At 37.0% G+C, this 21960-nt stretch overlaps 1 protein-coding gene across 10 annotated transcripts in view; it reads right to left on the reverse strand.

Moving 5' to 3' along the window:
• PACSIN2 (protein kinase C and casein kinase substrate in neurons 2) overlaps positions 1–21960 on the reverse strand; it is a 72341-nt gene that overhangs the window by 16351 nt on the left and 34030 nt on the right. For all 10 annotated transcript variants that reach the window (XM_026067813.1, XM_026067821.1, XM_026067819.1 and 7 more), the window contains 2 exons: positions 15495–15610; positions 623–779 (listed from right to left, as the gene is read on the reverse strand). In XM_026067813.1, coding sequence (XP_025923598.1) covers positions 623–779; positions 15495–15554 — 217 coding nt within the window. In that variant the 5' untranslated portion in view covers positions 15555–15610. The remainder of the gene's footprint in view (positions 1–622; positions 780–15494; positions 15611–21960) is intronic.

A 21960-nucleotide genomic window follows, 5' to 3' on the forward strand; every position in this document is an offset into this window, starting at 1 on the left:
ACAAATTTAGAGTTTCACAGATTTTTAGACCAGAAGAGGCAATATTCACTTAGTCTGGCCTCCTCCTTCCTGTACTATGATTCTTCCAGCTATACCCATAGCTCTTCTTTGAACTACCTTCAACCTCTCAACATCCTTTTTGAAGCATGGATAACAGGAAATGACAAACTATTACGGAATGTATTAAACTGGGATTAGATTAGCCTTCCATTAAAACGATACCTACTTGCTTTATTACTGGTCTTTCACCAGACACCGCTGACCACTATTATCCAGATGTATTTTTCAAACTGTGCACTCTATACCATTATTCACCTAGAAACAGCTAGTTCTCTAGAATTTAATCTTTCTGGCTACCTCAACACTGAAGGTAAGATACATCTATTTGGTAGCTTGCTTGTTTCTTACCGAAAGGAGCAGCCGCCTTTTATTTAAAAAAAAAATTATGAAAAACTCAATCTTGGAAACACTACTTTGTCACACTACTGAGCCTTTGTAAGAACTCCATTATAGGCTAAAAAGTACAGAATTTCTACTTTGCACTTATCAAAACAAAGATATTTAGAAAATATTTTTTCATTAAAAAAACTTTAAAAGTTAAAAATTAAAAGAATGTATTTACCTTTTTCCACAAGTTGTTTCCATCTTTTTGCCCATTCTGTAAGCTGCTGAGCATAGACCTTCTCTATTCGTGCCCGTTCATGAATACAGTTCATGAGATCACTGCAAAGTCTGTGACCATCATCAATTCGTTTTACTGTCCGCTTGTAATTTCCAACCTATGGAGGAGACACACTTAGCAATTCCTACTTGAACACTCTGAACTAAAAGCAAGATAAATCTCTAATTAACACAAGTATTGAGGAGCAAGATAACCACAACAGAAATTCATCAGTTGTAACATATAGTATTTTAAATCTCAAAATATGGCTGCTTTACCTAAGATACTGAGAGTAGGTTGAAACATGATCTGCATGGAAGATGTTGAAAGCCCCTTGCAACAAAGACCATAAGTTTTCCTGCAGAAAAAGCTACTTATTTTAAAAGCCAAAGCTAGCCAGAGGACAGAGAGTTTAGTCAGTAAAGCAGCAAAAACACTACAAAAGCTGTATTTTATTAGTCCTGCAATGCCATTACGAGTTCTGCACTATTATTGCTTGGCCATGTTTTAGATCATCCAAATCTGTAACACAAATGCAAATTCCTCTTCCATACTTATGGTAAAGTACCTAATACCTTAACTTTATGTTAAATATTTAATTACACTTTCTTCCAGGATTAAGAAAACTGCACAGACATACAAAGGARTATTGTGAAATCTACCTCAAATCTAACAATAGAGTTTTTGTTTTTTAAGAATGCAGTATGGAAACACACAGCCACTGTACATAGAGCAAARACTGGATGTGCCCTACCATTAAATCTATGCTTCATTGCTGACAAACTAGATAGCAACTCGTTCAAAAGTATAATGTGGAATTTAATGTGGAAAGATACTGACAGCAATAACAAGGAGGTCCCATACCTGCCATTAATATGCAAGTAAACTCTGTAGGGAAAAAACCTCCATAGGCATTAGATGTAGATGCTACAGAGGGATGAGGATACAGAGAAACATGCATGCTATGCAATGAACACCCATTCATTTTTTGTCTACACCAGTATGGAACCACTAATCTATGTGATGGAAAGTTAAAGTAAATAAATAAATAAATAAAAAGGTTGATTCTGCTCTCAGAGTAACATTTCCAGCCATTTCAAGGTCAGTCAGGCTGGCTTTTGTAAACATTAAACAAAGCATAAGACCTCAGTTAACAGAATTTGCACAGCCTATTAAATATCAAAGTCAATGTCTTATCTGCCCTAGCTACCTGACTGAAAAATAAAGATTAGCAGTAAGGGAGTATGCGAACCATTCAAATGCTTAAGGCCTGTTTCTCATTTTTACATTTGAATCAGATCCGATTCAGATCTGAAATACAGGAAACTATTCAACTTTTAGGGTCACGTTTATTCAGAATTTTGTCAGCAGGCTTACATACAAACCATCTGCTTCAGAATAGCTCCTCAAAGTACAAAGGGACACAGTCTTAAAAAGAAAAATAAATTAAAAGTGTGTTACATGGTAGAAAAATAAGTGGCACTTTTTATCATTGACTAGGCAGATAAATACAGGCATGATAAGCTGTAAAAATCCTTGTAAGACTCCTTGTCAAAGCTGCAAGAAATCAAAACCATCAGTGACAGGACAGTAACACCAGTTCTTTTAGACAATGTCCTCAAAACACTCATTTGGGTTAGTTTTTTATTTTAGGCTATATCGATTTCAATAAGTCAAAGAAAGTTTGGTAACCTCTAACACACACATGAGTTAGCAGCGATTTGTCTTCATCTTGACCAAAAAATTTTTTAAACATTAAATCACAATATAATTGAAGATGACAAGCTACCAGCATCATAAAGCAGCTGGCACKATACAATCAATGTATCCATGCCAAAACACCTTTCACCTATTAACAAGGTGCACAAAAAATAGAACTCATTTTCAAGAGAAACAGAAAGAGAAGTAATTTCTAACAGCATACACTAACAACTATCCTATTCATATGTATTAAAAGCATTAGCAAAACTAAGCAGTTCAAAGAAAACTTCCTAAAGTATTTGTAATGGAAGGGCAAGTCATTTATTCGCTCAAAATTATTCCAGTTCTAGTTCCACAACCAAGTACACTGTTAAAACTGGTTATGCTAACTTTGTGCAACTACTGAAAGCTTTAGATTAGCATCCATTTGTGTCTCTAGTTAAAGGCCCAGGGATTTAGGTCCCTAGCAGGGGCATTTCCTTTCATAAATTTGCACTACTAAATTAGCATTTTAAATGCTAATCCTGAATAGGAGCTGGCTGCCTCATGGTATTTTTACTATTTTCATTTTGAGTTGTTTGAGCAAGTTCTCACCATGTGGTAATAGCCAACAGTTGCCAAGCCTCAGGCAGGTATTCAGAGAACAGAATTAAGCTGACTTAGTACGGTCCACTCAGCTCGCTATTTCATCAGCCTTCTGGGGCATAAGGCCACTTTTAAAGAACTGCATGTAAAGCAGAGATGATTCACCCACCTCATTCCAGACCATCTCCTGCTCCAGAGGAAACTAAAGRAACTAGCATCATAGTTGAGAACAAATATAAGGAAGAACCAGGCTAGAATACTAGAAAAATAACAACTTTCTTCCTTATATTTACTTTATTTGGAATACAATCAGGCTAAAACACTAGAAAATAACAACCTTATATTCCAAAGAAAGTCCTCTATACTAACAGTTTCAAACAAACAAACAAAAAAACCCCCTAACAAACAAACCAAACACCCACAACACACACATCCCCCCCAAAACCCTAGACTTGCTTTAAACTACTGCTTCATAAATCATGTTACATATCACATTACATATGACATTCAAATTTCATGCCCTATGATGACTGCTAGAATTTTGGAAATTCAGCATTTTTCTGTAATTGGCTTCATGACACACAGAACCTGAGTTATATACTTGGCATTTAACACATTTAAAAAGCATAATGGTTTATTAATTAATATCTAAAAAATATGAAGCAATCTCCCTAGTTTACTATCTTTTTTTGTGAAATGGTTGCTGTAATATATTTACAAAACTTGTTTCTCAGATGTGGCAGGTTTTTTATTCAGTAAATAAGTTTTCATCCTAAAGAAACCAAATTCCTCAAGCAGGCATTTATAAACAGTTATTTAGAATAGTTTCATACTAAAATTAAATGGTTCACATCAAGTTTAAGTAGTTGTTCAAGTCAAGTTTTTGGTGCCATAGATTACCAGTTCTCAGACTTTCCAGACCAAGGTGCCCATCTTTTCTAACAGCCTGAGCCTCCCAGAGTATATTATGCATAACAAAAAACAAAACAAATTGTCTGCTTTCTCCAGTGAGCCACTCACTCCAAGTACATAATACCGATATTTCATAAGCAGCTATTTTACATAGGTCTCTGCTCATTACACACACACACACTCCTAGCCTTTGCTAGTTTTCCTCCTGTATTCATCCAGTCACCCTATTCAGGTGTATGTGCGCACCCCAACTTCTATTTCAAATACATGTTTTTTACTCCACTTATACATCCCTCCTCCTCCTGGTAGTCTGAGATATGAAGATAGGGAATATTGGTACCTGCATCTGAATCAGAACAGCRGCAGCAAGGAAGAGGCATATGGGTGTCTAAGGAAGGAACAAGTGGAAGAAAGCCAATGTCACCCCAGTCTTCAAAAAGGGCAAGRAGGAGGACCCAGGGAACTACAGGCCAGTCAGCCTCACCTCCATCCCTSRAAAGGTGATGRAGCAGCTYATCCTGGAGGCCATCTCCAAGCATGTGGAGGAAAATAAAGTGATCAGGAGTAGTCAGCATGGCTTCACCAAGGGGAAATCATGCTGAACCAATCTGATAGCCTTCTATGATGGAATGACTGGCTGGGTGGATGAGGGGAGAGCAGTGGATGTTGTCTACCTTGACTTCAGCAAGGCTTTTGACAGTCTCCCATAACATCCTCATAGGCAGGCTGATGAAGTATGGGCTAGATGAGCAGACAGTGATGTGGACTGAGAACTGGCTGAATGGCAGAGCTCAGAGTGTTGCGATCTGTGGCACAAAGTCCAACTTGGAGGCCAGTCACCAGCAGTATACCCCAGGGTCGACTGGTGTTGAGTATACCCTGTTCGACTTAGTCATCAATGACCTGGGGAGAGCATACCATCAGCAAGTTCGCCGATGATATAGAACCGGGGGGAATGACTAATATACCAGAGGGTTGTGCTGCTGCTCAGCAGGACCTCAACAGGCTGCAGAAATGAACAGGGAGGAACCTCATGAAGTTCAACAAAGGCAAGTGCAGGGTCCTGCACCTAGGGAGGAACAACCCCATGCACCAGTACAGGCTGGGGGCCAACCTGCAGGAAAGCAGCTCTGCTGAGAATGACCTGGGGGTCCTGGTGGACAAGTTGGACATGGGCCAGCAATGAAACCTTGTGGCAAAGAAGGCCAATGGTATCCTGGGCTTCTCAGCAGATGAGAGCTCCAGGATACAACGCATCCAAATAGGACCTGTCAAAAGCAGAATCAGTCTTGGGAAGACAGAATTGGGTGAAGGGTGACAAGTGTTTCAAGCAAGATTGAGCAAGACATGTAAACCCTTTCTACACAGTGCTTCAGGCCGACTGCAAGTCAGTTTGGTGAAGGAGGCTGCACTGGACCTCCATCCTATTTGAGAAAAATTAAGGCATTAATGGTAATTGCACACAACTAGAAGAGGGACCAAGACGAAACCAAGCAGAAACATTTGCTTATGAACAACTAAATGTAACTAATTTTGAAGTGCCACAGTGCGTTAATACTACAGTTTAAAATAGATTTCTGTTTTCCCTTTGTGAATGTGTGCGCGTATTCTGAGTGCTGAACACTCCAATCAACAACAGCCCCAAAGGTATCTAGGTTTGAAATTTGGTATTATTTTTCTCTAACAATGCTTTTCAAATCAAAATATTTTATAGACTACTATAATGTTTAAATGCAACTGAAGTAATTTAAAATTGAATTCACAAACTTGTACACAAAGCACAAAGTCTAGTAAAATCATTTAAAAGACCTTCTACACCAGTAAATTAGTTTCTTTCCTACAGTGAAAACAATGGTTGAAAATGGCATTTAAAATTATGGACACTACAATATCAACATTTAAAAAAAAATGGAATGTACAGTCTGCCACCTTAGGTGGTGGCCGAGAATTCTTCTAGGTACAAGACAGTACCCTTGTACAGGGTATTTAAGCAATGCAGCCAAATATATAGAGAAGAATTCTAGTATTCTAGCTACTAGCTTTAGAAAYTGTAGATAAGTTAAAACTTTAATTAAAAACCTATATGAAAAAACACTGTAAAGAGTCTGAATTCTGGGAAAAAAACCTAATATATTGTTTCATTTAAGATGTAAATTTCTTCATTTTCTGAGGTAAACCATGAATACTCTGCAATATTTCCCCTTCCCCCACCCTCAAGAAGTATTTGAGACAAAACCAAAAGTGACAAATTCTATTATTTGTAGGAACCGATCAGGAAAAAAACCAAACTACTTCTTCAGTCACAGCTACACTTACATATGGCCAAGACTTTACCCTGCAATTATCAGCTTTCTGGATTAACACTGTTTATTTGTACATGAACATATAATTTCAATAGTTTAAAAATAACTTTCTGATCATTCTGAGTCTATCAGGTTACTTCCTATCACACAGATGATGTACAAGACATACATTTCCTTGCCATGCAAATAAAATGTTTATTGGAAAGTAATGGTATAAGATTGTCAAGGTCCTCACAATTTCAAGAATAGCAAAATACATTTAATACATAAGATAGTTAAAACCATATCCTGCTTTCATCTGCATCAACATTTCACCAGTCCAAAAGAGACATTTTATTACATGAAACCAAATTAAGTTTCTGCTCACCCTTAGCTACCAGAAACACTTTGAAAGTAAATATCCCAAATGAGTTTAGTTTTTTTTCTTCAAAATACTATTATAAAGGCCACTTTCTTGATTCATTGATGTTTTAACTGTATTGTTCCTCCCTGTTGTTTCATAAATTCAGTGACCAGTGGTTTCCCCTTTTCCACTGTAAATAATACTTTACTTTGCTACTAATAAACATCAATTGATCCCATTTTACCCCATTTATCTCTTACAGGCCCTGCAGATGCCTTCAGATCTCCATTCTGCTTTCCTGGTAAGTTAAAAATAAAAAAAAAGAATTCTTTCACATTTTGGTATTTCTTCACATGCATGAATATAGCACTCAAGCCATCTCAAACCTTTTCTTGAAGCTAAGATTTAAAGAATCTGTAATAACCACAGAAACACACACACAATGATTAGGCATTTAGTATTGTTTAGTTACCAGTCCAGTCATTCTTCCCTTGTGACCACCTGTGTACTAATGTAGCCAAGTCCTGTCACCAGGTGGAATATTTGATAGCTTACAACCTCCTTGTTTTAATTTTCACAGCACTTAAGGCCATGGGAGAGCCTTTAACCATCCATGCTCCTTTACCTCAACTAATAAAACAGTCTTTTTTTTGTATATTTATATATCTGGATAAAAGTGTAAAAAGAGTTAAACAATTTTTTCTGGTACACTGATTGAAAATTAAGAGTGTTTTAATTCATTAGTGTCACAGAAGTAGCAAATGTTTAACTACCGCTAAACTCCAGTCAATTAATTCTGGTGGTATATCCTAGTATTTGTTATAACCACAAATATTATAGGAGTTGCAAATGCCTGGAGTAAGATTTGATGTTAATTCTTTTTCCACGCTTGCCTATCTTATTCATAACTATTCAGCCTTTATGCACTGGAATCATTTGAAAGAAAGTAGGTTTCCTTATCTCAGAAGTCACCATAACATCAACAGCTTTTACTGGCAAATACTCACAGCATGAAAAGCACAATAACAACTTCTGAAGGCTCCTAGTGGAAGCAACGCATACTGGTGACCAGCATGGGGAAGCTCTCACTCTGACCGCTGTTCCATCCAACCATGGATACAGTTTGCTTCTAGTTATGTCAAGCCAGAAGTTTCCAGACATTTCAAACTAGTTTTAACGTTTATAATACCAAAGGCTGCAATGTATAGTCTCCCTCAGAATAAACATGCAGAATGCATAGATTAAAGGCATATTTGAAACCCAATATAAAGCTTTCATATCTGCATTGAACTTCTGTGCAGATCCAAAGTGTTGTTTGCATATACAAAGAACGATATTGGTGTGCAACTAGTGCATGCACAGTCCAAAGAAGTACTTATGAGCACTAGCTCTGTGTATTTAACTTTCATAAATTTACCCATTCAAATCCATCACTGAATGAAAGAAAAATCCTAATAAAGCTCTTAAACCCACAAAATGTACAAGCATACCACTAAACAAATACCTGGCAAGATAAACAGAAAACACTATTTTGCTCAGTGCTAGAAGAAAAACTAGAAGGAAAAACAATACACAAATACATACAGGAGATAAGACAGGAATCTACTACCACAGAGTCCAAATATTAAAATGGAAAAGCAGATCCAGAACAAAGTCTGCTTCACCAGCAAAAAAAAAAGTATTTAGGAACACCTTTTCAACATTCAACAATCTGAAGAGAGAGTTCTGGGGGCTGCTTCCTCTTAAATCACCTGCATCCAAAACATACCCTCAAAAAATAACTTGTGTAGACATTGGCTGACAGTAGTAAGCATGAAGCACATGTCAGGAGTGCCAAATGGGCAAGACCATGACCATTAGGAGCTGACAGCTTATAATGCACGGTTTGTCAGAGGAATATCCCAGATCAGCTGCCTCTGCTACTTTCTGGAGTGCTTTGGTTTGGGGGATTGGTTCTTCTGGGGAGGATGCCAATGCCTATGATGGCCAAAWTTGATCCACCTGTACTAGATAGGGGGCCAATCTCCCCTTCCCAAATCAGTTGAAAGTCTTCTCTTGCCAGTGGGTGTCTCAAACACACACTTCAAAACACAGTGAACAGCAACACACTAAGCACCTCAAAATGCACACCAAGTTCTGTCATCCAAGGGAGTCAGACACATGGTTTCCTAAGAGTTTCTAGGGTCAATGTCAGTCACAAGTTTAGAAGCTGTCCAAAATGCCTGTCTTTGTCTGGATGAGGTAGGTGTTCTCACACTACATTTAAGCACCCCTACAATAAATGGAGAAGTCTCCACATTGTTCATACTAGCAAAAAATAAGGAAGAGTAAGGACTCTCATCTAGAATAAGCTGCACAGTCTGGGAGGGACCTCTGGCTCATTAAAAAGATGAAATATTTCCACAGGCAGGGTAGCCGTTCCTTTTGATGCCTTACCTTTGCAAGATATGCATACATTTCCATTTTAATCTCCAGGAAAGCTTACTCATCATCTTTCCTACCTTCACAGCTGACTCAGTGAACAGCAGCATTGGTCTCAGCTTGCTCAAGGCATTATTCTTTTAATATGGCCGTAACAGTGATTAGCAAGCATAAGATCGGGGCTTGATTAACAAAATTGGCTTTCCGCTTATTAGTATACCAAACTTTTTTCATGTGGATTCCAGTATTACCTTAGTAAAACAAGGTCAATAGAGCTGTCCGTTTCTTGTGTTTTAATAGAAAAATTTAGCACAAAGTTGGAACAAAACAGGTTTGCCACAGTCTATCTGGATGCAAGAAAGTGGCATGAATGATTATGGCAAACTTCAACTTATTTACAGCAGTCATGGAAGTACTCAGAGTCCCTATGACAGATGGGGAAAAAAAAATCTGTAGAGTATCAAATTAAACATCAGGCCTCAACTTTTCCATTTTCTCTAGGAAAAGTCACTGCCACATTTCTAGTTCAACCAGCCAAAAGCTTAGGTTTTTGAATTCTTCCCCTCCTCCTCACCACTGGCATTCAGCAGGTCATCCTGCTCTGGGCCGTCAGCAACAATCTTTGATTATCCAAAGCATGCTGCCCTTGCCAGCTAGGTAAAGCAGATGAAGGAATTCCTTCTTGGAGCCTATCAACAAGGTTCCTCTGTGTTAAAAATTCTGCATCCAGAGAGAGCCATGAGCTTAGCTGGATACATCACAGTAGACTGAGGTTTGTTAGAAAGATGAAGAATGGAAGAGTAGGTTTCTGTTTCTTAGGTAAATCAGGGCACTATTACAACTGAAACTTTTATAGATTCTTCCATTACTGYTGCAATAATCTTTCACAATGTCTTTTTTTTTTTTTTTGGTAATCCCTGGCCCTCTAAGCTTTCATGAAGACACACAGGCAATTTTCTCAGCCTCCTAGAATACATTCTTTTGGCGAACACCAAGATAAATTAGAGGAAGAGAAAAACTCCTGTCCCCCTGAAAGGATTTCTTATCCTACTAGAAGACAGAAGTCTAAACTACAGCTAAAATTTTTTAACTAAACCATGAAAATTTGTTCTCAATTTATATAGCTGTGAAAACTGCTTCTGCTTCTATTTCAGGCTAAAAGAGGGTGTGTATTTCTGAAAGCCTATTTTTTCCAAATATATCAGCTGGTCTGATACAAGTTACTACCTATTTCTAAGCCTTGTCCTACCCATGTTCTTAGAACATCATGGTTACAGAAAGGCTACCCCCAAAAGGACAAATCAAAAGAGGAACTTCTCCAGTTCTGATTCAACAGGACAAGTACTCCCCAGCAACAACATGGTTGATGAATTTGATTACTTACTAATAGGTACTGTTATCAGAGATATTAGTCTTTAAAAGAAACTAACTACTGTTCATAATGGATTTCAAACATTGAGCTTGACACTCAATTTGCAATGGAAAATGCCAGAACTGGAAGTGTTTGTGTTGATAGTACTGATACTGTAATCTAAACAACAAAAAAAAAAAATGTTTCATTGCTGAACTACCCTACACTGAACTCCTCCTCAGTCAGCGTATGCATACGTACACAGACAGCAAGTTTAGAGCAGGAAGTCTGCAGTACATGGTTGTAAAGTACTAGAGTCACACTCTTAATGGGATCAAACTGCCACTAATCATCTTTGTATTAAGGAACCCTAACAAAAGGCAGCGACAATTCAGAAGAAAGACAAACTCTTGAGCCAGAAGAGCAACGTGAACAAAAGAAAGTGTTCTAGTTCCCAAAGGCAACAATGTATGAAATTTGTTTCCTTCAAAGGCAATGGCAAAAGTTTTGAAGGTGGTTTATTAACATTTTAATAAGCACAGTTCTTACTATAAGCTCAACAGAAAGCATTCAAGAAATCAGCGTTACACTCCAAAAAATACACAGTGAGCTTAAATATGATTTTTCACAATAAATTCTTAAGATACATCCCACACTCAGCCACCTCACTCTTTCCCAAATGCTTCTGAAGATGTGCTTTGCAGCCAAAGGTAAATAAATTTGAGCTATTTTGGAGCATAAGGGAACAAACTCAAAAGCTAAGGCACTGTCAGACTGTCTCTTCTGTGCCAAGGCCAAGTTTGAATACATTCACTGCTTTCAGCTGTGGCAGTAACACACAGGAAGGCAGCTTTTAACAAACTGCAGGCTGAGTCTCTAAAAACAAACAAAACGCCCATCATGTCAAACATCTTTAAAACCTCTAACCAAATAGAAAGGGTGCAAGTGACAGATCTGCAGTAATGGTACAACTTTCAAATTGATTTAGAATTCTTTAATTCTTGTTATCCAAGGCTGAAGGTGGCTTTCCAGAGACACTGCATCTTCTCTAAGTCAGATAAAAAAAAAAAAGTTATTTAGTTGCTCAGTTTGAGAAAGATTAAAACCGGAATTCAAAGTGGCAGCCTTCAGAAATGAAACAATTGATTCAGACAATATTGAAAAGGGGCAAGTTTTAGTTTAAAATTCAAGTGAGTCTTTGTTTGGAAAAATGGATCCAAACCAGGAGAAATAATTAAATGAGTTTGGTATTAAGTTCTATATGCAGCAGCAAAACCTTCTCTCATTAGCTCCTGAGCTCAAGAATAACTTCTGTTTTATTATTTTGTCAAGCACCTCTGTAGAGCAGCGAGGTTTAAAGTCAAATGGCACTGTATGCCAAGATACTACTAGGCCTAGGCTAACTGCTGCATAGCTTAATCATTTACTTCAGGAGTTCTAAGACAACTAATCAGAAGTACTCATGAATCAAAACACATTCCAGCCTCGCCTCAGGAATGCATGTCCAACTACAATCACCCTCACAGAAGTGCACGGAAGTAGGGTGCACAGGTCATAAAAAACTATTTCTGGAAGAAAGCAAACACCCCAAAGTTTCTATATCAAAGCTACACTGCAACAGAGCGCTGCTTTAGGTGCTTTACCACTCTCCCTTATGTCTTGAGTTACTTCAAGCATTTTGTTCAGTATAAGAATAAAAAAAAGTTTCACTATAGCATGACACTGCGTACAACTATGTTTATGAACTACACATCAGTTCCATATTATGCATAATTGTCACTACAACAAGGCACTGGCAAGACTACCACTCTTAAATAATTTAACACTCAGTAACGAGAAGTTGTCCTATGATAAGTATCAGAGTAAAAACCCCACCCAGTTTGCTTAATGCATTGTCTCAGTTATTTCCACTGAGAGAAAAGTTTCACATAAATGTTTATCTTAGAGAAGTTTGCAAACTAGTTTATTCCCTGATCAAGTTATATGGGCTTCTGTTAATTTACCAAGTACAGCATATATGCTGTATGCTGAAGGTCAGCAAAGTTTGTTACTATATCAATCCTTCCTGTTAATAGTTTAGTATTACTGTAAAGCATCTATCATGTTATTTATACCACAGTATTCATTTGCATTATTTAGTTCAAAGTATTTTAGCGTATCCATAAAAGTTCCATCTCTGCAAAATGCCAGCAATGTCATATCACATATTTTCCAACTTCTCATGCAGTTACATGCAGATTTAGGCATACCTATTACAGTCTTACAGCTACCCATATAATACTTTCTAGCATAACCTGCTACACCTTTTGAGATCTCTAACTAAACCTATTCCTTACTGATTTTGCACACGAATGTGTCAGTAGTGATATTTTAAGTCCTGACCAACTGTAAAGCTTTTGTGGCCTTCTCCCTTTTTGTATCCAAAAATTTCCTCAAATACCATTTTCTTAGTTTCAATACATGTAAAGCCTTTAATTATTTTTGAAATAATGACAAAGCCTTTACATCCATAGTAAAAACTCAAGCATCTTTATTTTTTTAAAGAATCAGCATTTGTAGCCACAAAACCCCTAAACTGCCCCATTTTTCCTAAAAAGCCTCACAGTACAAAGCAGAGTAAGAGCAAACTAGTACTTTCCTGCATAATTCAGTACTCTAAACTCTGAAATTCAGTGAAATAATCCACAATTTTTTTGCTAAACTATCAAAATTTTAGCATGAGGAAGAAAATACAAGGTTTTTTTTTTTTTTTTTTTTTTTAATATGGTGACCAATTGCATAGCAAGTCCAATTTTGTTCTTAGAGTCATTGCTTTGAACATCCCTAAAGTTGCTTCAATGATAAAACCACTAACTATTATGGTTGGGACTCCCTTTTTACTGCAGCCAAACCTTTGTCTTACTCACTAAATAGAGTGAAGATGGTCTCTTAAAACCTTTAGTAAATCAAAACCATTCCATGAGAACATAATCACATCTTCAATTATGGTGACTACTTCAACCAATTTTAGCAAATTATTAGCTAAGTATGAGGTAAACACTGATGCCAATTGTCCTCTTTGAGCAACTTGCCTAACTGTTCTACTCTGTTTGCCACCTCTCATACAGAACATATGTTTTCAACCCAAAAAGCTAAATTTTAAAAAAAGTGGCCTAATTATTCCATCTGAATTTTTTCCTCATGACCATTTTAGTGTAACATAACCTTTCTTTTATGTATATCTGCAAAGAGCAGTGAAAAGAATTAATCATACAAGGAAAGATTGTATGACAATTGTCATACGAAGTTCAACTTTCTTATCCAAGGATAAGTAAATACCAATATATTAGCCTACTGAAATTGCTTAAGCAACAAACTGCAATTGTGATCTTTTAGAGGGCATACATAGAAAAAGGCAAGGAAATGGAATTAAGATGCAGTGTTTGCAATATTATATACAAATATGTCACCAACAGCACAAACATGAAAAACACCTTTAACCCACCTATCATAAGCACCAAATACCTTTAAACTATGCTTTGTAAACGTCCTAGCTTAGGCTAATTGCTATTGTTAATCCTCTTTGATCCTTAATATTAAACACTTGAGTTCATATTTTTCCAAACATAGTGTTATTATTTTACAGAATTCCCATTCCAAAATTCATCTCATTTTTATGCTTCCAGACCTGGTTATCTGAAGGAAGATAACAGCTTGGTAGAAAATAGTCAGCCAGCACAGTCATGTTCTCCTGGCAAGTACAGCATGGCCAACACATAGCAAAAAAATTCCAATTAGTCCGGGATTTTTTTTTTCCTAACAGCCTCCTTATTTTTCTTTGCCACATTTCTACCAAGAAAGCCTGCTCAGAAAGCTGTCTCAGCATAAAATCACAAAACAATAGAACAATTTAGATTGGAGGTAACCTCTGGAGGCAACCTCTGGAGGCCATCTAGTCCAATCCCCTGCTCCGGGCAGGTCCAGTTAGATCAGGTTGCTCAGGGCCACATGCAGTTGACTCTGACACCTCCCAAGACAGAGGTCCCACAACCTCTCTGCAGTCATACTTCAGAATCCCCCTGCAGCAAAAGCATTTAAGGCTTAGAATCCCATAAGCGTAACATCAAAACAACCCCTTTAATTTTAACCTCTTTAACTTTAATTAGAATAAGTAGCCATTTTAAAAATCATAATAAGTAAGTCTCCCAGTAAAATGGTAGCTTCTATTAAAAAAAGACCTAACCAATGCCAGTTAGTTCTTAGATATTGTATCAAAAATAATGGGATATCTGCACCAAAATCCTATACCTGCCCATGCAGGTTAGGGGAGGTCTGGAAAAGTTTTAATTTAAAAGGAAGCATGATAATGTTAGGTCATCAAAACCAAGTCACCTGACAACAACTACTCCAATAATGAACCATTCAAACGCTTTCCCCCTAACCATTTTCACATTTTCCTATAGTTCAAACTCAGAGTCCCCAACCACATGGTAGGATTTGCCCCACTGAATATGGTGCATTCAGCACCACACTTCCTTACCTCCAATCATGTCAGATTGACACAAACATTTATTTCTTGCAATAAATTTTTCTCTGTAAAATGCCTTCTGCTTTACTAAGTTTGTCCTTTTAAAGACTTGGTCAAATTACTGCAAAATCTGAAAGCCATCTTCAGACATGKGCAGCCTAAGTACTGTGTGATCTTACAGTGTACTTTGTACTACCTTTCTGCATGTATGCTTTTACATCGAGACCAGCATAAAATAGCCTACCTCTCAAAAAAAGTATACTTAGATCTGGACACTTGAAAAACAGCAGACATGCAGTAAATTCATACACCTTACATTTGTAACTCAGGTACACTAATAGTAGCCTTTAACCAGTTTAAGATTCTTCATTCAATCCCACTGGTAATTTTAAAAGTCTCTCTCCCCTGGCCCCATCCACTCTCAGCAGTAAAAACTAACAAAGGTTCAATTCTGAATTGCATACCCTACCAAAATAGATGGTCCTTGAGCCGTGCCAGCTAAAAAACTTTGAAAGAACTGGGCCAAAGTCTAAAAGGTCATATCTACCCTGAAGGCTATTTCTGCAGATCAGAATAACCACATGCTTCTTATACTGCTGCTGTCTCCACAGCATACTGTGTACAAAAATCAGATTTTCTATAAAAAGAGTAAAATATAAAATCAAAATACTGTTTAGAAAAAAGAAAAACAAAAAGAACATTCATGTTACCTCCCAGAAGCTATCGCTAGAAACTTCTACTCCAACGGAATCATCATATGACCCAGACATTTCTATGTATGAAGAGCTTGTAAATATTCAGTGTTTAAACACTAGGTCTTCGGAATCTGTAAAAAGATACAAAAAATTATCTATGAGCATTATTAAATCAAACACAGTTATGAGAAGAGAAATGCAGTAAGATAACTTCCTTAAATTCTTGAATATCTAGGGATGCCAAATAAAAAACAGTAGTAACCACACTGGGCATTCAGTACGTGTTTTCAACAGAACTCTGTTCTCCAGCGCAAAGTTCTTGGCTCTTTCACAGCATTTATGTTGTCCAGAAATTGTTCAATACATTCACCTATATCAAATTTCACTGAACTCTTGAATTCATTTTACTGGAGAATTTTCTATTAGAACCAAAAGAAAGATTCAGCAACGTGATTCTTAATTGCTAGCTGTAAGGCTCTTTCCCACTTCAAAGCATTCTATAAGAGACAATCAGCTGACTGATTGCTACTGATATAATAACCTCCACTGCTTGCAGTTTCTTTTTTGCTGGATATTACATATAAAGTGAAGTTACACGAGATCTATTGGAAATATTTAAGGCCAGGAACAGTTGCAGATTAAAAAAAACTCAGAGGAAAAAACAAAGTTAGACTTCTATCAGAATTTTAGATTCAAATCATCTAGCTGAAGGTTAAAAGCATGCAATATCCACAAAAGCAAATAACAGAGCTTCCTCTCTCAGCAACAATGTAAAGCTAAAGTTACATGAATAGAGTATTGGAGCTACAGAATTCAAAGTGACATGGGACACAAAAACAGCCTCTGTCCCAGAAGACTTAATATGTAGTAAGATATTCCAGCTCAGCACCAGTCACCTGCAACTAGATCTCTTACTGGGGTAAGTAACTGAAGTGCTTGTCTTTTCTTGTCTACTCACCTCTGTGGATTTTAGCAAAGCAGAGAATTAGACTCTAAATGATGGTATGAAGCATATACCTGCTATTCCAAATGTACTATGGAAAAAGTTATAGCTCCCATGACAGAAAGCTTCCTTTAAGGTGATAATTACTTTCCCTCTAATTTGAAACTCTCACACCTAGGTTAATTGCATTTGTGACATGCTTATCATGCCACTTTGCTGTTTTTCTTTTAACAACAACAAAAAAAGTTATCAACACTAATCTTTAATAAATATAATCCATTACTTTAAACTGATAGGGTATTCTCACTTACATAGACAAAGCTGCATAGAAGTATAAAGAAAAGCTATCCTCATGTAAAGGGATAGCTTTGTTAATAAAACACTAAAAACTTCAAGGTCGCTCTAAGCTAACATTTAGAGATAAGCATCAAAAACAGTACTGAGGCAAAATTCATGAAATCACAGAAGCCTCCCCCTCCCCCCAAGACACACATGCAAAATCCCTGCCTAATCTCTACAGGTATTTAATCAAATTGTCCTGTTTAGATTTCTCCTATCAGGTTTGCCAACAACTACTGCCAGGGCTACTTTTGCTAAACAGAATTTACAAACTAGGCATCCTTGAGCTTGAACTCCACGAGAGGCTTAACCTAGCAGTGTCACACCATGTTAACACAGGGACAGTGCTATCGTCAAAGAGCAACAGTCATTGCTGCCTAGACTCAAAATATTCAGAAAGGATGGATCTGCAGGTTCTGTATGAATCTGGATAAAAATGTAGGAGTTGGCAGTGCAGGAAACAGACTCAGACCTCCCCCCTTCTGGGGCATATACCGTAAACAGGAGACTAAAAGGTGAAGCTCCATCCCTCTTTCACCCTATGAATCTTGCTTCACTTAAGGCAGTAATGCCGCTTCAAAAGGAGTAGAGAATGCCTATGAACCTGGCCTTGCTTACAACCTAATGGTTATGACATGCTGCTGAGAGAAGCATAACTGAAAAACCTTGGCCAAGAAGGAAATTTAACACTAACCCTCTATTTCTTGGATTACCTGAAAATAACTGTGCCATGAGGGTACTTGTATACCACTTGTTTCTTACAAAAAACAGCTACTGGAAGAAACAATTGTTTTGATAGTTACAGCGCAAATATATCAGAGAACTGTTCCATCTGGAAAGACAAGCCATTTCTCCTAAATAATTTTTTATCCAATTCATTTTCATAACCCAATTCAGACAGCCCGATACTGAATACAAAACAGAAGACAATAGGGATATCAACTATTAGATTTTTATCTTGAAAAGATGGCCAAAAATATAGGAAGGGTTCTGCAACATGGCAACAGTTACAAGAGTCAGCACTTGAGCCAAGGCAATCTGCAAGTGACAGCAGCTACTGCATAAACGTATGTATGTAAAAAACACCTATTTTCTCCATAAATAGTCACTTGGTCACAAACTGAAAATGCTCATTTAAAATTCCTTATAATAAGCAGTCAATATAGCTAAAATATACAGCTATACAGGTCTCTACCTATGAAGGAAAGACAATATATTGAGACAACACACARTAGTTAGATACATGAGTAAGAATCTTCAACTTGCTATGTTATCCTTGATTACTAAAAAAACAGGAAAAAGAACAGAAAGCTTTTCTTCCCTCTTGGTTCCATAAAAGCACAGACAAAGAYACATTAGAACACAATTTCATTGTCAGTTTCTTAGCAGCCTTGACTTAACTGGAATGTACTCTTCCTAAATAAATTTTGGCCCTTGCAATTCTTAAAGAATATCAAGGAAAAACAAAGATCACATTTGTAAGTGCTGATAATGTTTTCTGATAGCCCTTCTTAGATAACTGTAAGCAGCACAAGAAGGAAATAAAAATTAAATACTTAGAACACAAACACAAAATAGTAATTTGACATTAAATAGCACTTTCTAAGAGTTTGTTTGCTTTAAAGTTTCCACAAAAATACGAGGCTATGCCTTCTTGTAGTTTTAACCATAATTCTCAGTATTATTTTATCTGATCAAAGGGGGACCCAGAGCTCAAAGACAAATTGTTAAATCTTGTTAAATAAACATTCCTAGCTAGATTCTGGAACTGTTTATTTGTGTCCTCTTGCCTTTTTGCCACTTAAGGCAATATTAGTGCTCACATTACTCTGAAACCAACTTAATAATTGAGGCAAATGTATGACGCAGGAATGCTATACAGAACAAATGAAGGAATAAGATTCCAAAGGCTTTCAGAAAGGGTTACAGCTGTTTTTCAACAGTAATTACAGCAAAGATCTTTAAACCAAAACATTTATTGCCATTTGCAATTGATTAGGTAGTTAACTTTAGAGAACAGTGCCCTGGGAAAGGAAACCCTTATGACAAAAGCATAAGCCTAAAGAAAAGTTCTGTTTAAACAAACCACTCCCCCCCCAAACAAGAACTACTTTTTAAAACAGTACAATGTCAGCTTACCTCTAATAAAATAGCTTAAACTATATTAACAATGAAAAGTTTAAGCTGATAAACTACACAGAAAAATGGGAGAAGCTGAATCCGCAGAGGAACGTTTTCTTAAATGAGGCAACATGCTGTGGGGTTTTGTTTGTTTTAAACTTTTATTCCTCCTAAACTAAAACTACTTCTAGTTTAAACTATTTCTCCTAAACTAAAACACACAGCTATCCTTTTTTCCATAAAAGCATAAAAATGATCAATACTCAGGAAATTCTGATGAATTTTTGAGGTTTTTACATGCCAAATACTGTGCTGTGAGAAAGTATGAACAAGCGTATTTAGGGAAATATTATGAAGTCATAGCAACAACTGGCACAGAAAAACATGAGTTGTACAACACCACTTAAAAATAAACTGAATACTGAAATACCAACATTAAGCTGTATGAGTCATACTACCCTCATGAAACAGAATTATTACAGCAGACAGTCCTTTAGCACATTTTTTATTAGGGTTTGGTTCTTCCATCAATCACACAATTTGCAAAGGCTCTGCAATGAAAGTTAGCTACATTTTGTTTTCCAGGGTATTCCATTTAACTAACATAATTAAACCTATATACAGCTAAGGCTGACAGTATGAAAACTAAGAAATTTAGAACAATAAGAGAGAAGAGGTGACTTCTGCCCAGCTTTTCTGTGGATGATGAASTGTATCTTACATAAAGTTGGGGGGGTTCTTTGGTCTGCTAGACTGTGAGCAGCCATAATAAACCCACAGGAAAGTGGGGTTCATATACCTGGTTCCTATATTCACACTACAGTTTGGCTTCATGCACTCTGACCTCTCTCTTCTCCCAGCAACACCCTAAACCATCTCCAGGAGTCCCCTACATTGCCCCTCTCATCCCATAACTACTTGCTGAGCAAGAGGTTGTACAGTGCTCTAGGTTTCCACCCACATTCACACTGACTGGCCAGGCAGCTCAAACAGGACAAATTATTACTGAGCTCACCCTAAGGTTTTCTCAAATAAGTGCATCAATTTAGGTCTCTTCCACAGAGCTGCCAATTTTCACAAAACTGGTAAGAAAAATTTTCACGAAACTGGTAAATGTGTATCTTGAGATCTCTGCTCTTCTAGAACTTTTGGCTGAAATTGGCCAAACAATCCAAAAATTACAGAGGCAGCATGAAGGCAGGCTGGCAGGAAGTTAGCAAAGGCAGAGGAATAAATCTCATTTTCCTCAGAAGGCAGATTAACATTCTTATCTTCACTGAACAGGAACACCTGCCAGATCATGCTCTGTGCCTTTTCTCCCACGTGCCTTTGGCCAACACTAATGAAATCTCATAACTTTCATGTTTCTCAGGCTATTTTCTTCCCCCACAATGAGGGAATTTCCATTAAAAAAAACAAAAAAAACAAAATTCCAATGTTTTACTAATCATGAAGTCCAAAGACGTTATAACAAGATTTTAACGTGTGTAGCTACAGATAGACTAAATATGTAAGCCACCAAGTGTAAAGAAGGACAGAGAATAGCTTGCCAGTTTGGAGCACTTGTCTTTTGCAATAAAAATGCCCAGCCCACAGGGGCTATGAGAACTTACATGAGTTAAAAATAAATTACCAGTTCCAACTGAAAAGGATAACTATGCACTAATAGTACATACTCTAATAGCTACAGAAATGCTGCAAGCAACCAAAGCTCAAATTTCTTAACTTTGTGATTCTGAAGCAATTCTTGTAAATTAGGACACATTAATCTTTGACATAAGGGAACCGACTGATAAACGAGTTTTTTTTTTTTTTTTTAAGCTGCTTCTTTAGGGATCATTCAAGTAACACCATATGCTAAAGACCTTTGCTTTCTTTACTGCTAATGCACTCCAATGTGACTTACTGTAAATACCTTGAAGGCTTAACACATGAGAACTTTAGAAAATATTAACTGATAATGAGCAAACAGACCTTAAAATACTGCACACAAACTTCTGAATAGAATATGCTGCCTCTGCTCTCAGGAAGTTGTTTTTGATGCCATTATCTTGAAAGCAATTTACAAAATTCAAAAATGCCTCATTTATGCTGAAAAAACATTTTTTTAACTCCCTTTTTCAAGTGTAAGGTGGTAGAGATTAGCACGCGACTTGCAAAAGTCTGTGCAATGAATGAAGACCTTTAAGATGTTAAGAACATCCAGTGTATTCCAAAACTTCACGTAACCTATTTTTAAATGGAAAAAGAGGAAGTAATGTATAAAAAAAATCCTTCATTTTATAACTCCCTCACAGTAAATGGCTGATTTTTTTTTGAAGAACTCTTACTAGTAAGTATGCAGGGCTGTTTGTTAGAAGATAAGATTTTAATGTCTGAACCCCTCTGGGAGATGTCTATTTTCGTAAGACACCTTACCATAATTCAAAAGGCCAGCATTTAAAAAAAACCCAAACAACTAATTAAGGTCTCGATGCTGCTTACTGAATCTTACAAAGAATAGATTCTAGGAGTTTAATATTCCAACCTGAAAAATGCCTACAAAGTATCATATTTCAGATATTTAACATTCAAAGGTGATATCACAACCTTGTCCTGAGGACCTGATCTAAGTTTYCCCAAAACATATAATACAGATGACAAACAGAAGACATGACTTTTCTTGCCCTCTAGAATTTCTGACAGTTTCTAGAACAGGAAGAACTGACAGCAGCTTTTCTCAGTGCCAACACAATGCAGTACTTATCTCTTCTAACTATTCTCTTGTGTACAATAGGCTACATTAAACCAAGTCACTCTCTAGCACTGTGGCTTTAGGTGACAAACAGAGAGGCAGAGAAAACCTCAGAATGACAGAATTGTCCAAGCTGGAATCATTCTAGCTTTCAGGAGGTCTGGAGTCCAACCCCCTGGAGGTCAGCTACAAGGTCAGACCAGGTTGCTCAGGGCTTTTTCCACTCAGGTCTTGAAAACCTCCAAAGACGGAGACTGCACCACCTCTCTGGAAGCCTGTTCCAGTGTTTGACTGTCTTCATTAGTGAAAGACAGAAGAAAAGAGAATCAACACATACTAAGTAA

The sequence above is a fragment of the Apteryx rowi genome, unplaced genomic scaffold, assembly GCF_003343035.1.
Source record: "Apteryx rowi isolate R43461 unplaced genomic scaffold, aptRow1 scaffold_263, whole genome shotgun sequence".
In the NCBI taxonomy this organism is placed as follows: Eukaryota; Metazoa; Chordata; class Aves; order Apterygiformes; family Apterygidae; genus Apteryx; species Apteryx rowi.